General features: G+C 47.6%; 1 protein-coding gene across 10 annotated transcripts in view; it reads left to right on the plus strand.

The window, feature by feature from the left end:
- The window catches only part of LOC122187731 (6-phosphofructo-2-kinase/fructose-2,6-bisphosphatase 4), a 43,300-nt gene that overhangs the window by 9,514 nt on the left and 18,102 nt on the right, over nucleotides 1–15,684 (plus strand). For 3 of the 10 annotated variants that reach the window (XM_042885500.1, XM_042885499.1, XM_042885501.1), the window contains exons 2-5: nucleotides 8,223–8,256; nucleotides 9,033–9,149; nucleotides 12,242–12,338; nucleotides 14,561–14,627. In XM_042885500.1, the coding sequence (XP_042741434.1) occupies nucleotides 8,250–8,256; nucleotides 9,033–9,149; nucleotides 12,242–12,338; nucleotides 14,561–14,627 (288 nt within the window). In that variant the 5' untranslated portion in view covers nucleotides 8,223–8,249. Of the gene's footprint in view, nucleotides 1–2,954; nucleotides 3,094–8,222; nucleotides 8,257–9,032; nucleotides 9,150–12,241; nucleotides 12,339–14,560; nucleotides 14,628–15,684 lie in introns of those variants that run through there. The other 7 variants (XM_042885502.1, XM_042885498.1, XM_042885504.1 and 4 more) reach the window with 3 other exon arrangements.

Below are 15,684 nucleotides of genomic sequence, written 5' to 3' on the forward strand. Positions count from 1 at the left end.
CGACTTAATTTTTGCAGGGGCATGGCGTGGGTTCGGGCCATCTGCTGCTGATGGCCATGCTTCGGCTCCCACCCCGGAGGTTTAACGCCGGCGCCGGCGGCTGGGCGCGCGGCCGGCAAGGGCAGCGCCGCGGGGCGCAGGGCGGCGTTGGTCTGTTAGGGCGCCGGGCGGCGTTGGGGCGCCCCCTGCCGGCCGCGCGAGGACTCGTCCTGCTGGAAGGGAGGAACACGAAGCTGAGCGGGGCTGAGCGGTGGAGAACGACCTCCCAGCGCACTGCGGGCGTGGAAGTGTTCGGGTTGTGTTGTGCTTGTAAACGCATAACGTGACGTATCTCATTATCTTAACGTCCAGCGGCTATCTACGTGCTGTTGGCTTGTGGCTCAGTTTCATAGGATCCTGAGGGTTGGAAGGGGCCTTTAAAGGTCATACAGTCTGACTCCCCTGCGATGAACAGAGACAGCACAGCTAAGGCAGGTTGCACAGGGCCTGGGCCAGCCTTGCCTTGAGTCTCCAGGGATGGGGCACCCACTGCAACCTGTTCCAGTGCCTCACCACCCCGCTGTAAAAACCTTTTCCCTTGTTATCTAATCTAAATCTACCTTCTTTAAGCTTGGAACCATTTCTCCTTGTTCTGTCACCACTGACCCTGCTGAAGAGTCTGTCCCTTTCTTTCTTACAGCCCCTTTGGATATAGAGCTCTCCCCGCAGCCTTCTCTTCTCCATGCTGCACAGCCCCAGCTCTCAGCCTGTCCTCACGAGGAGCTGCTCCATCCCATCGGGCATTTTTGTGGCCCTGGTTTCTTGAAAAGCAGAGCTGACATGACAAGCCTCTTGTTTCAACACAGATGATAAGAGGGGCCTGGAAATGTAAAGCTTGTGTTTAGTGGCTTTTTATCTTGGAGGTTCTACTGTGTGCTCTATATTTCAGGAACTTCTCAGAATAAGCTGCTTCTTGTTTTGCTGCGAGAGTGGGAACAGGATATTGTCACAGCACTCACAGCTCTGAGCGTGCTGAGCCACGACGCTGCATGTGCTGATCTGCAGGGCTTGGCTCAGAGCAGCCACTTCTTTGTAAATATCCTGTTTATGTAAACCCAACTCCTGACCTCTGGCTGTCTGCGTATCCTTTAATCGCTTTAAAATAGCATCTGAAATAGCCAAACTTTTGCGCTGCAGACAAGCTTATGAGCTGGTTTTTCGTGACCTGTGTCTGTTGAACTCGGTGTAGTGAGGGCGTGGGCACCTGGAGGACTGGAAAGTCTTCTTTTCTCATCCCATGCAGGGAGCTGGTGCTGTCAGAGAAAAGGTGGCAAGGCAGGAGCTGGAGATGCTGGGTGTTTTATGGGTGCTTTATGATCTGTCAGACTAGGCAGTGACATCTTTAGCAGGGAAATGAGACACATGAAAGTAATGTGGAGGTACTGCGGAACTCGTACAAGACAGTATTGGCTGTTTACAGGTAGAAAGTAGGGTTTATGTGTGATCAAGCAGAAGCCTTGTTTCACTCTCCTCTATTTTGTTTCCTCATCTGGAAGAAATAATTACCACTTGCTGTCTGCATTAAGAGTTTCCTGTCTCATCAGGCAGGAGTTTGAAAAGAGCAAGGAACACTTGGTTAGTTGGCTCGGGCACCTTCTGTGCCTGAGCAGCAGCTCATTTCCAAGGCCAACTTTCCCTGTGGCATTTTCCTTCTGCACAGTGCTTTTGCAGGTAAGCTTTCGGCTCAGTATGGCCCTGAGAGCAGAAGTTTTGTGTAAAACCTCTCCAAAGAGTCAAGGCTTATTTGTGGTCTCAGTGTAGCAAACAAAGCGGACTCTCCAGCTGCTCACCTACAAAAACCAGCCCTGCTTCCCAGGCCTTTGTGTTAGGATAGGAGTTGATGAAAATGACTGTGCAGAAGATGATTGCTATCATTTATCCAGAGTCTACTGAGCTACGTTTATTTGTTTTGTCTTTGTCTAGGAATTCAGCATAATGCCCTTGAAAAACATGTCTGAAATAAAACCTCAGGTGTGGCACAGCATTGCTGTATTCACTTTCTCAGTCCTCTCAGTCAAAGAGCACTGCACTGAGGTTATTAAAAAAAATCTAATAAGTAAGCTTATCAACAACAAAAGCAGTTTGTCATCAAAGTGAAATTGCAGAAAGCCCAGGATGCTGGGCTTAGGATCCTTAGGAAGGGACCCTTAAAGGCCATCCGTCCCAACCCCCTGTGCTGAGCAGGGACACCACAGCTCCATCAGTGCTCAGAGCCCCTCCAGCCTGACCTTGGCTGTCTGCAGGGATGCAGCACCACCACCTCTCTGGGCAGCTGTGCCACTGCCTCGCTGCCCTTACTGTAAAAGACTTTTTCCTTATATCCAGCATATATCTCTCCTCATTTAGCTTGAAACCATTTCCCCTTGTCCTGTCACAACAGACCCTGCTAAAGAGTCTGTCCCCTTCTTTCTTACAGCCCCTTTGGATACCTACGGGCTCTCCCTGCAGCCTTCTCTTCTCCATGATGCACAGCCCCAGCTCAGCCTGTCCTCACAGCTGCTCCTTCCTCTCTCTGCTCCTTATTTTCTGACCCTTGCAAAAACACGAGCATAAAAACACAGCTCAGGCCCTAAGGGTAGAAAGCTGTGGCCAGTCTTGAAGAGAAGGAAATCAACTCAAGCCTAGGGAGGGTAGATTTAGGCTGGATATAAGGAAGAAGTCTTTTACAGCGGGGCTGGTGAGGCACCGTGTGCGCTACCCAGCGACGGAGGTTTTCAACGCGAGGCTGAGCCCGGCCCTGTGCAGCCCGGCCTGGCCGTGGCGTCGCTGCTCAGAGCAGGGATTCGGGCTGCAGGGCCCTCAGAGGCCGTTCCAGCCTGAGGATTCCGCGATTCTCTCCGCCGCGATGGAAGGGCAGCCCGAGCACAGCAGCCCCGCCCCGCCGGCCCGGCCGCGCCTCGGGGGCGGAGGTAGGACGGAGGGGCCATTCCAGGAGCCGGCCGAGGATGGCGGCGGCTGCGTCTCCGGCTCGGGAGCTGACGCAGAACCCGCTGCAGAAGACGTGGGAGCCGTACGACAACGGGCTGCCGGCGGGGCACAGCGCGCAGCGCGGCGGTGAGCGGGGCGGGCGGCGGGCGGCGGGCTCGGGCGGGGCCGGCGCGGACAGCGGCTCGGAGCGGCGGCCTGGGCCCGTGCTGCTCCGGGCGGGGAGGCGGCTGGGGTCGGTTTTGATCGCTCCGCTTCGCCTTAAAAACGCGCGTTTGTACCGAAAGTGAGGCGGACCGAGGTTCGTCCCCGTGCCGCCTCCCCAAGTGGCGGCGGCGCTGGGGACAAAAGGGGCTTTGTGTTGGTCGTGAGGAGGAGCCGCCGTGCGGGGTGCCGGCACTGCGCACGGCGGGGAGCGGGTGGGTGGCAAGAAAAGGCCGAGGACCAGAACGGGTCGTTGGTAACGTGGTGACGGACGGAGTCTGCGTTGTAATCGAGGAGCCGTTAAGAAGAAAACCGGATTTGGATGTCGGCTTTCTTAACCTTGCTTTTTCTTGGGTTTGCTGTTGCGGTGAATATCTGGTACGTCTGGAGCCGTGTTTGAGCCCTAAAGGAGCTGCGGGAACGAAGGGACAGGCTCTGTAGCTTGGTCTGCGGTGACAGGACAAGGAAAAATGGCTTCAAATTTAAAGAGGGGGAATATAGGTTGGATATAAGGAAGATTTTTATGATAAAGTGGTGAGGCAGTGGCACAACTGCCCAGAGAGGTGGTGATGCTGCATCCCTGCAGACAGCCAAGGTCAGGCTGGAGGGGCTCTGAGCACTGATGGAGCTGTGGTGTCCCTGCTCAGCACAGGGGGTTGGGACGGATGGCCTTTAAGGGTCCCCTCCGATTCAAACCATTCTGTGATTCCGTGATAATTGCAAACAGCCAAGAGAGAGGCAGGACTCGCTGTTCCTTGGCAAAAGCCACCTCCCTTGCTCCCACGCACTGAAAAGGTGTTGCAGTGTTTCCTGCACAGCGTGTCACGCAGTGCTCTGATGAGCAGCCGGACCTGTAGCCCAGCACTGAGCTGCAGGACCCCCCAGCAGGAGGTGTGGGGGCAGTGCTGGGCTGGCCAGCTCCAACCCTCTGCTGCTGCAGGTCCCTGTGTTCTGTGAGGTGCTGCGGGAGCTGCCAGCCCGAGCCTGAGGTGGGTTTCCTGTACTCAGGATCAGCTTTCCAGGGGAGATCCTGAAGCTAGTTGCTCTGACATCTTCTAAATTTCTTGGCTTAAGCAAGATAAGCTCTTAAAGTTCTGTTTTGGTTGGGTTTTTAGTTCATCATTCCAGCTAATTACATTTATCTGCACTTGTTAGTCTTTATCTTTCTAGGAGGAGGCAGAGCAGAATTGTGCCCAGTTCTGTGGAGGACACAGCAGAGCCACTTACCAAGGGACTGACCCACGCTAAGTATTCTTTCAGTGATTTTCTGAGAGTTGTAACGCCTGTAATTACCTGAGGAGGAAGAAACCTGGCCAGGTGTGTCCGGGTTGTAGCTGTCATGGCTTGGAAGTTCTGTTTTTTTTTGGTCTGAGTATCTGGAGATCTTTGAGGAGCACGGAGTTCTGAGTGCATGTAGTGTGCCCAGCAGACTGCAGTCTTACAGCTGGCGAGAGCAGGCAGGCAGAGGGAGAAGTGCTCCAAAGGACCAACCCAAGTAATACTTGGAGGTGGTGGAGGTGTTCAGTTTTATGATAGCTGCCCCTTAACTTCTGTGGTCTCAGCATCAGCTGTAAGATTGTGACAAGCTTGGTGAATGGGCTACAGGCAAAGTATTATAAATAAACAGCAAAGTATGCTGCAGCGAAAGTTGCAGAGGATGTTTATAGAGCAGTAGGTAAGCACTGAGCTTCCTGTGGTTTAAAGATCATTCCAACTGCAGTTTGTAGCTCTTGTTTCCCCAGAGCTGGAATTTGGTCATTCTCATGAGTTTTTATTTGCTGTTTGAACAGCAGAGGGAATGTACCTCAGGTCCAGAAAGAAAAGAGGAGTATCACGTGAAGGCTGCCTTTCCTAAGAGCTGGCAATGCTTTTACGTGTCTGTAGTCCCATTCCTAGGAGCTGAAGATAGAAAATATGAATGAGGTGAGGACAACACGTGGCTGAAGCTGAGGCTCAGGATGTACAATGGGGCCATCACTGGCAGCATCGAACTGCAGGAGGCAAATGTTGGCCTACAGCAAGCAAGTGGTGGCACAAGGCCAGAGAACAAACAGGAATCCCTCATACCAAAGTGGTGCTGGAAACTGGGATTTTGAGAAAAGAGAGGAGAGACAAATGGAAGATGATGGACCTCTTCAGGTAGAGGAAAGGGGGCAGAGAGCACCTGGATGGGGAACTTTGCCTTGCGAGATGCAGAGAAGAGTGACTGTCATTATTGATCAGCAGGGAAAAGGTGAATTAGTAATAGTCAAATTGGGTAAGAGAGTTGGGGAAACATGTATAGCTAATGAGGTTTGAAAGGGTGTTTCTGTTGACATACAGCCAAAGATAGTTGTATGTGAGCCTCGGAATAGCACGAAGTTTCAGGATACAGGCCTTGAGCTGAGCTCCATTGAAGCAGCAGGAATCTTTCACTAAACTTGATGCAGTTTAGTACAAAAGCCCTTCTTGCCATACGTGTTGCTTTGAAAAATTAGCAGGAATGATGGGAAGGAGTCTCGTTTTAGGTGAAAAAGGACAATTGATAATGCAATAGGCAGTGGCTAAACTTCTAAAAAATCACTTCTGCCTCTGATTTTGTAAGGTGCAGATTTGGAAGGCTAATGAAATTCTGGGCAGTGTTCCATTTAAGTTTCAAAACCACCTTCTGTATCTCACATTATTTCACAATGCAGTCTCAGGAAGCAGCAAGAAACGAGCGTGCAGTTTCTTTTTTCCTTAATTGTTAAGCGTTAAACATCATAGTGGTGGCAGCTGTAATTGTACACTGAGATGCATCTTGCTGTACACATGTAATTAATTTATTTTTTAACTGAGGTAATGGCTTTGCTTAAATTGTGATACTTGATTTTAAAGTGCTGTCTCACATGTTTCAGCATGTTGTCACTTGGCCACTGTCCTTTGTGGAGTGGTGCTTTCTGTGTGCTTTTTTTCTCAGAGTGAGAGGATGCAAGGTGAGTCTCTGCAACTTGCACTTCCTGACTACTTTCCTGCTGTAAGTTCTGTTTACATGGGGCAGATGGTGGTGAGTTGCTGAACAAAGGGAAGGAGGGTATTGTGCCACTGGGAAAAGGGTCAAATTTGAGAGGCTTTTTTAATTTCGAAAGTTAGAAGCTGCTTGTGTGGTGGCTTTTTTGTTTGGCTGGTTTTGTTTTTTTTAATCAGTTCACATCCTGGTGTCAGACATTTCCCTGGAGGCATTCAAGGCCAGGCTGGATGTGGCTCTGGGCAGCCTGGTCTGGTGGCTGGCGACCCTGCAATAGCAGGGGGTTGAAACCACATGAGCATTGTGGTCCTTTTCAACACAGGCCATTCCGTCCCTCTGATTTCTTTAGAGGAATGCATAAGTCTTGAGACACTGACACTTCAAACGCTGCCATTTGCTGGGAGGTCCTGACCACTTGCAGTGTTGGCAGCATCTCACTGGGAGAGCAGCTGCCCAAATACCATGGGAAATATTTGCTTTATTTTTAACCTTTTGCTATTTGCTGCATCATTACACTTTAAATATCATTTTGGACTCGACTTATTTTATGGAGCGAACGAGCAACATAAAGCCTTTCAATGTGTCAGATGAGGAGGAAGAAAGCAAAGACCAGCATTTGCTTTGCTGAGTCTTGCCTGTGTTGCTTGGAACGCTACAGAAGAAATAAGATGCTGCTCTGTGTGCTTTTGTTAGCATACTGCTGGCAGTCCCCCCGCAAAGAGGAGGAGCACGCTCAGGCAGCGTGGTGCCCCCGCAGAGTAGGAGTGCCCTGCCTTTGCTGGCAGGTTGTGTTGCTCAGCTTGCACCCGGGGTGGCCCTGTGTGCAGGGTTGGACTCTGATCCTGGTAAGCCTCTTCCTTTGGGGCACTCTGTGGTTCCATGGTGGAGCACAGACCCGTGTTGGCAGCAGGATGGGAGCTCAGTGAGAGGCAGCTCTGAACGGCCATTTGCTTGCCCTTGGTTTTGCAAAGTTGAGTTTTGTTCCACTCTGGGCCCACCGTTACATTACCGAGAGCTGGGTGTTCTGTGGGATGGCTGAGTTGGTGTCATCACGGGGAGAGGAGAATGGAGGCAGTCTGGGCATGCTGTCCTTTGGGAAACTGTGCTTTGCGTGAGTGAAGTTGCCTACTTGAGTCCCACAGATCCCTTGGAGAGCAGATGGACCCAAGGCAGCATGTGTAACCTTTCCATGCAGATCCTTCTTCATCGTTGCTTTTGCAACACTTATTTCCCTGCTTACCTTGGAAGATGGTTTAAAACTCAAGGTGGCCATTTCAGATGAAGGACCTTTCAAGGAACAATGTCTTCCCTTAAAACTTTTCATGTCTCAGGGTGTTCTTGTATCTCATGATGTCATTTTTTTGCTCTTAAAGCCAACAGCAGAGCTTTGGCTCTGTGAGTTTTGTCCTCAGTGAGTTTTGTCCTCTTTGCGCCCCTCAGACTTTGTTTCCCTACAGCCTGCTTGCTTTCTTCCATCCAGGGAAGAGTGGAAGATGGACAAGAAATCATGGTCCTTCTTGTTAGCAGGCTTGGGTGCAGGAGAGCTGACTTGGAGGGCTTTCATCATTTTTTCTGGACTGTTGCATCTGTGTGAGTGGGTCTGCTTTAGTTTGCGCTCCATCACGTTCAGTGCATGGAGTGGCAGTCTCTTTAATGGATTTGAGGTCAGGTGCAGCTTTTGCTCTCCTTCTCCCCCTTGAGAAGTGGTCTATATTTTTGGTCTATATTTTGTTTTTTCTCTTTTTTTAACTGTGATTTTAAGAAAGCACATCTGTCTTTGCTGAACTGTTTGTTCTTTTCTGATGGGTTTGTTGCCCAAGATTCATGCATATAATACAGTGGGATGGGGCCCAGCCCAGGCTCTGGGAATCTCAGGCAATCATAGTACAACTTGATCACACTTCCCAGCATGACATTTTGGTGTGGTGGTTTAGAACAAGCTGACTCTGCTGTCCGGGGATGGAGGAAAGTGGTGCTTGTGTGGATTGTGGTATGCGAGTTAATTCCCTTTGAAATGCGGGATGGGGAACCTGTGGACTTTAATCTTTACTGTGTTCTTTCTTTTTAGGCAGTTCCTTGTATCAGTGATAGATTCATGCAAGGTATCCGTAGTTTTGTACTGTTGGAGTGTTCAAAAAAACTTGTCATTTGAAAGGAATGCCTCAAGGTGTTCAGACTGCAGCTGTAAATTCCTCCAACTTTGGATGGTGTTGTTATTTTTCTAATTAAAAGCTCTGCTTTTGATATGGAAGAGTTTATCCATGTCTGTGCATCGGATTATTGTGCTGAATTGCCCGGAATGCTTGTTCTCCATGCCTGCTGTCAACCAACCAAGGGCATTGAAATGGAGCTGTCATTAATAGTATTTAGAGGGAAAGGGATAAACAGGGAGCACCAAAATGTATTAAGCTGCATCTGTCATGCTGCTCGCTTTGCTCAAAACCAAGAAAGGCTTGAGCAGCACTGAGATGCTGTCAGGGTTTTACAAACGGTGTGCACCTTGCTGTTTCCTTTCAATGCAAGCTCTGGGCCGAGGTGGGCAGGGCTGTTAGACATCAGTGACCTTTTTGCTGTCGTTGTTTTTGTGTGTCTTGAAACATGGATGCAAATACATGGGTTCCTCCTCTGCTGCCCGTGCAGCTCACGTGTCCAGCATTGCACTGCCGCTGTTCTGCCCTTCTAAGATTCCACTCAGCCTGCGAACCTCAGTCACTGTCCTGCTGAGGAAATCCCCTGAAAGAGGGGAACGTTGTGCATGAGCTGCTTGAACGGTCACTGCCTTGGAGAGCACACAGAGTTGTTGTTTTCCACTGCCACGTGAGCCTTTGTTTTGGGGAAACGTCCCGGTAAATAACCCCAGTTTGTTTTTGTCTTTCAGTATGTATGACCAACTGCCCTACGCTGATTGTCATGGTGGGTCTGCCAGCAAGAGGAAAAACCTACATCTCAAAAAAGCTGACACGCTATTTAAACTGGATTGGAGTGCCTACAAAAGGTGATGGACTTAATTTTGTTTGCAGGGCTGAGGTTCAGTGTTTTACCAGCCTAACTCCAAATGATTTTGTAGCCTGATGTGACTGTTGGCTACTTGGACTCGTGCTATGTCACCGTGTTTGTTTATTTTTGCAGCAGCAGCCTACACAGATTCGCTGTTCTGTTCTGATGTTCGTATTCTGGTGGCTGCTCGTTTACCTCCATGTTGTAACAGATGGCTAAATCAACTTTGCCCTTATCCTTAGCTGCCTTATTTTTCCCTCTTCTTTGCATTGGGCTGAAAAGGAAGCACCTTTGTGAGCAGAGCAGCAGTCAGCACTTCTGGGTTGAAGTTCTGGCTTCTCCATTCCCTTTGTGAACTTTGTGCAGTGTGCAATCTATATGTAATGTTGTTTAATTGCACTTGTGGAATGGATTGCAGCTCTGTCTTTGAACATTACGACCCCATGGAACACAGCTGGTTGCTTGTTATCGCTCTCAAGGAATTTATGCATGTCTGGGAGGAGAGGCTCAGACCAGTTCTGCCCTAATGTTTCATTCCTGAGCCTTTGTGGCATCTTGCAGGCCTAGATCGATGAGTGAACAAGACCTAAATCCGTTTGAGGTTCTGAGCAGCAACCTCTCCTTGCTTTCTGTGTATGTGTGTAGAAGACAATGATGTGTTTTAGTGTTCTGTGCAGAAATGGTGGCTTTACAGTTACGGCTAGTTAATCATTGAAATAACACGAGATGTAGGAGAGTGTACTGAAGAATGGACAGTCAGCTGTTCAGAGTTTGAGTCATCCTGAAAAGTCCAGATGAAGAGCTGTATTTAAATTGCTGTTGGATTCTAGGACGTGGGTTTTGGAGTTCAGCTTTCTTAAATTCTTAGAAAGTTATCTGATGTGTTTTGTTTAATGGAGGCATCGTGGAGAAGGTTCTGTTACTTGAGTGTGGGAGTCTACAGAATTCTTCTGATCGCTTCCAGTGAGTTCTGTCTTGTCACATTGGTGCACCCTTCTGATGTGGCAGCATCCAATTTTTAGGGACTTGAGTTTTGTCCATTAGGCTGCCATTGAATAGAGGTCTAAAGATGTTAGCCTGCATCCAAACCGATTTAAATGCATGTTAGATGTGTACATGCACGTGTGTTCAATTTACATGTTACGTGTTTGTGTCACAGCGTTGAGCAGCCAGCTTTGTGAACTTTGCAGAGCAGAGCTGTAGTACTGAGCGATGAAATATTGCCCACCTCTGACTCGTGCTTGGTTGAATTTGTCCTGCATACAGTAAGGCAAGAAATGGTGCCCTGCCTCCGGTACAGGGAGTGTTGTGCACTGCTGTAAGCAGCACATCAGATGTTTGTACCTGTGCTTAACGAGCAGCAGTTACAGCACTGCTGCCTGATTTTACAGAGGCATGCAACGTGAAGCTGGTATCTGGGCTTCCATCGGAGGCTGCTGCTTCTGCTTTGCTTTTGTCAGATGCCTTGGGACTTTTGTAGGAAACCACCGACCTTTGTTGTTTGTGTCATCAGCGATGTAATTGTACTGAAGCTGAGATAACTTGAGATACCTCCCTGCTGGACTAGATGACCTGCTGCCTCCTGCTTCCAGTTGTTGGGATATGTGGCAACTATTCCTCACATCTGCTACACTGTGGCTCTTAATGCCTTGAAATTAGCGTGTACTTAATACAGTAAGCATCCTTATCCTCTGAGACAGATGGTTACAACTTCTAGTTTATGTAAAGCAGAGAAAAGACAAACGGTGTCTTTTCACATAATGGACTTCAAGCACGAGTTTAAGACCAGAAGGTGAAGGTAAACAGCCCCGGGTTTTGCTGTTTGAATATTTGAGTCATTTATGCTGTTTGAATCCTTTAAGCCATCGGTTCTGGTTTCTGTCTTTTGTTCCTTCCAAAATCCTTTGTCCCTAAGAGTTTGAAATGCTTGCAACTACAAAGGGCTTTTGTCTGGGCTCTGGGAAGGAAAGGAGGTCAGGTATCTGTCTGAACAGAGCTGTCTTTCACTGGGATTTTTGGATGCTACCCTTCGGCAAGCTTTGTGGAATAGTTTTGGCTGTGAGGTTGTGATAGCAGTTATGCTGTAAAACTTCTCCCCTGAGGTGGATGCTTGTGATAAGGACGAATGGTTGTGGTGCTGGGCAGCACTTTTCCTTTGCTGTGCATTACATTCCTGCAGTAGCTGTTTTTTGGTACCAGGTGTTTTATTTTTGTTGTGTAGGGCCGTGGCAACACTGGCTGTCTGAACTCACATCTGTTTTTCTTATGAGGACTTACCAGCTACAAGAAAAAGCATGGCCAACGTTCATTAAGTCTGTGACAGAACAGCCTGGTTTGTTCTGTCATCTGTGTCATACATCAGCACTGTGGGATTCCGGCAAAACTTCCCTTTTGGAAGGGGATAAATAATGTTTATTTGTCCTCCTGTCCTGCCATCCAAACAGAGATGTGTATGTAAGCTTCTGTTAGGAAAACTTAAGGTTGAGCTCTTTCATCCTGAGTCGCATTCTTTGTTACGTCCCAGCAGTGATGTCTGTCATTCCTTTTCCTCTGTGCAGAAGTCGGGCAAATACTGATGCCCTGAAGCTACTTGTTTATCTCATGTTAAACAAAACTGCTTTGCAGTTCAGCAGAAAAAAACCTATAGGTCAGAAAACAAGTTAAACATTAATTGCACTACAGGGACCCACTTTAAGAGCTGTTGAATGAAGTTAACGAGGGTGCAGTGTCACTGCCTGCTGTGTGACAAAACAGGGCTGCCTTGCCCTAATCCCACATCTGGCACTGAGACCCACAGGACCTTTGCCCAGATAAGGAGTAGCTTTTGTTGACCACTGTTAGCAGATTGTAGTAAGATGAAAGCAGCAGGAGTTGCTGTGAAATGGGTACAGTGATCCTTGAGGAGCAGAGCTATTTGAACAGGGTTCTTAAACAAACAAACAAACAAACCCAACAGAAATGATGTGTGATATGTCACCTTGATACCTGCTAAATTATTTTATGCTTGGAGGTGGTTTGGTTTCAAAGCTGTCATAATGTTGATCCTTGTTATCCTCTTGGCTTCTGCTAACACAGTGCTCTTCTCTGCAGAGTTCAATGTTGGTCAGTATCGTCGAGATCTGGTGAAGAAGTACAAATCTTTTGAATTCTTCCTGCCGGACAATGAAGAAGGGTTGAAAATCAGGAAGTAAGTTTTGGGCATGTTTGTCTGTGCACAGCTGGCTGTGTTGGAATGGCACCCTGTGTGTTTGCTCTTGGAGACTGCTTTAGGCTTAACTTTTATGTACCAAAGAAGACATAGATGTAATAATAGAGAAGGAAGAGTACTCTAGGAAAGATGGAAAGGTGATTTCTTTATGCTACTTTACAATTGGGTTATTATTTCTCTTAATTGCTTCAGCTGAAGCATCAAAATATGCAGCAGAGAAATACTTGAATGTGATTCTTTTTGCCTTTTGGGCAGGCTTTTGTTTATACAGATATTCCTGCAAATTTTCACTCAAAACCAAAGGAGAATATTCTTCTTATTTTCTTTGTGTAAAATACCAGCTATTGGACGTGACCTTTCTGCTGCCCATATAAGGCTGTTTCAGAGCTTTTGTGAGGATCACAGAGAAAAGAAATCACACAGTTTCTCTTATTTTGGGTTTGCACATCATTTTTTTGCCTGCATGTTGGTCATTATCCACTCAAGAAGTGGCACACAAGTATTCTCTCCCTGAGGTTCTCTTCTTGGTTACCATATGTGTGCATCGTGTGCTTGACCAGCACAGTGCCTCAGTGAGTGCCGTGCTTTGCTGTTCTAAAACTGTGCAGAGCAAGGTGAGCCAGGTGTGGACATCTGTGCCAGACAAAGCATGTGGGACCCCCTTGTTGCATGGAAAATCTCTGTTCTTCAGCTTGGACAAAAGACCTGTGGAAGAAATGGCAGAGGAGAGAAGGTCAGAGCGAGAGGGAGCTGCCCCTGTTATGGAATATCCACTGGGATGATTTTTCAGTTCTCTTCGTTGTTTATTTTTCTATGCATTTAAGAGACTACAGCATAAAACGACAAATAAAAGAAGTTCTCAAGGAATGGAAATAGCATTTGTTCAGACTGCTTAAAATACAGTGTATTTTGTTCTTAATGGCTTTGGCTCAGGCAACAGAAATGTCTGAACTTTCTTTTGTGGCTCCCCTTTGCTTGTCCTTGTTCTCTTACCCCCCCCTTCCACTCCAGCAGCATTTGAGGACTGCTTACTGCTGAAGGACAACGACTTGCATAAAAGCCTCCAGCCTGCTGGGGACCACAGTGTAGCTGAGCAGTGCGTTAGCCTTGCAAGCCCCTGCCTTTTGCTTAGAGGTAGAACAAAATCTTTCGTGTGCCTCCATGTCACCTGTTAGACTAAATGGTGGAGAACAGAAGGTGAAATGGACTGTGTGAGCTGATCTGCTTTGTCAGCAGTGAGTTTATATTTGTTTAGTGAAGGTTTGATGATGAATCTCAGTACCTGACATCTGTTAACCGTGCTAATGTGGAAATACTGTCAGGGTTGAAAGACTTCAAGATAAAGCTGTGTGTGCAGAATGTAATCTGGGAGAGTGATACATCTCAGTCTGGAAGTCAAAACAGAGCACAGATGCATAGAAGAGCTGTTGAAATGGGCAGATTCTTAGGTTGGCACTTCAAAAAGATTGTAGTTTTTCTTTTTTTAAATAAATAGGGCTGTGCTCTGTGCACGAGTAAATGGCACGTGGTGCTAACAGTGCTGCACAGCATTGTTTGTGTGTTAGAAATCATAATGAACTTCAGAAATAACACTGGCATTGGGGACGTAGGGGAGTTGTGAGTTTATCCTTGTCCAGATCTCACACAAGTGCGCAGTGCTGGCGTTGGAGTTCTGTGGTGCTTGTGTCCTTGACAGCCTCAGCACAGATCATGTTGGATAGGTGCCTGCAGTGAGGTTTCTGTTTTCTCTGCTAGGCACTGACTTTGTTTCACTCTTTTTTTCAGACAGGTTTTTTTGACGTACACAATTGTGGCACAGTAGGTAAAAGAGAAGCAGTAGGTTACTGACCAATCATAGAATCACCAAGGTTGGGAAGGTTGGAGCCGCAAGATAAATGGCTGAAGTTGATTTGTTTTTCTCTCTTTTTGAGAATCAGATGAGGAAGCTGCTCTGTGTTGTTGCAGTCGGTGTCCTAGAGGAGCACTGCTTTCTTTTAGGCAGATGAGCACAGCCTTCTCTGCTCTCCCTAGCTTGGTTCACCTCTCCTCATGTTTCCCTGGTTTCTCGGGGTGACTGGTTGGCAGTGCGTGCTTTAAGAGAGATGAGCCAACGTTTCCAGGTCACATTGACCACAAGGCGTAAGTGCATTTGTAAGATGACTTGTACTGGCGTTTGTGATTCCTTCTCTTTCATTTTTAAGGCAGTGCGCCTTAGCGGCGCTGAACGACGTCCGGCAGTACCTCAGCGAAGAGAATGGGCACGTGGCTGTAAGTGTCTTGATGAAGATGAGTTCTTGAACTGTTTCTCTACAAACCAGGGTCTGTCCTGGGCAACGCGCAGTGAGTGATTCCGGTGTCTCTGTGGTCTGTCAGATCGTCTTCTGTGATGACTGTGCATTAGATCTGTCCTGTTGCTGCAGTGAAAGGAGGGCTGAAGTTCAGGGTGATGATTATACTGTGCAGTCACATTTGAGGGGTTAGCAGGGGACAGGGTTATACGAAGAAAACCATTTCCCTTCACCCTATGCAACATACTGCTAAACGCTGCCTGGGTCTTTTTTGGCTGCACTTTTTTGTTTGTTGTTTTTTTTGTTTTTGTTTTAATTTGGTAGTGTTTCAAGTGAAAAGATTTATTGAGCAGAAAGCACCCTAGCTATTGCTTGGCTGTTGTGTTATTGATAGCGGAGCGATCTCTGAAGACAGCAAGAAAAACTCAAGGTACATCATGGTCTATCTGAGTATGTGATGACAGAACGCAAAATGCAAGTTCTGGGAGGTCACCTTTATCCTGTGGTGTGGTGAAATGCTGGGATGTTCAGAGCTGAAGGTGTTTTTCTAAAGATTGCTACATATTTTCTTGCAACTAGCAGGCAGGATTTAGTGGCGTTGCTGGTGTTCTGCTGATAGTTTTACCCTAGCATTTTCAGTAACACTGATTTCAGCATCTTTTTGTCTGTACTGCAGGATTGGTACAAAACTAGTGCTGGTATGGGCCAGGAGGTTCTGTCCTGTCTCTTCCTGTCTCTTCCTGTCTGACCACAGACTGCAAATTCAGAGTTGCCTTTCTGTGTATTCCATGGAAATGTAACGCGTCCATTTGGGATCTCCTTTGGTCAGACTGAGCACAACCTGGAACCAGATGCTGAGTTTCTTTTTATGGTTGTTTAGGTTGGTTTATTTGTTTTCAGGGAATGGCAGTGTCCTGACTTAAAAGGAAGTGGATTGGAGGAAAGGGAAAGTGTTTTCATGGCTTTCCTTCACACTGAGACTTGGAACCCTTGTATTTATTGTCCCTGACACAGTGCTTTCCACAGGCTGTTATGCT

Source organism: Lagopus leucura, unplaced genomic scaffold (assembly GCF_019238085.1).
Source record: "Lagopus leucura isolate 7727_CA_CO unplaced genomic scaffold, USGS_WTPT01 Super-Scaffold_100050, whole genome shotgun sequence".
Classification (NCBI taxonomy): Eukaryota; Metazoa; Chordata; class Aves; order Galliformes; family Phasianidae; genus Lagopus; species Lagopus leucura.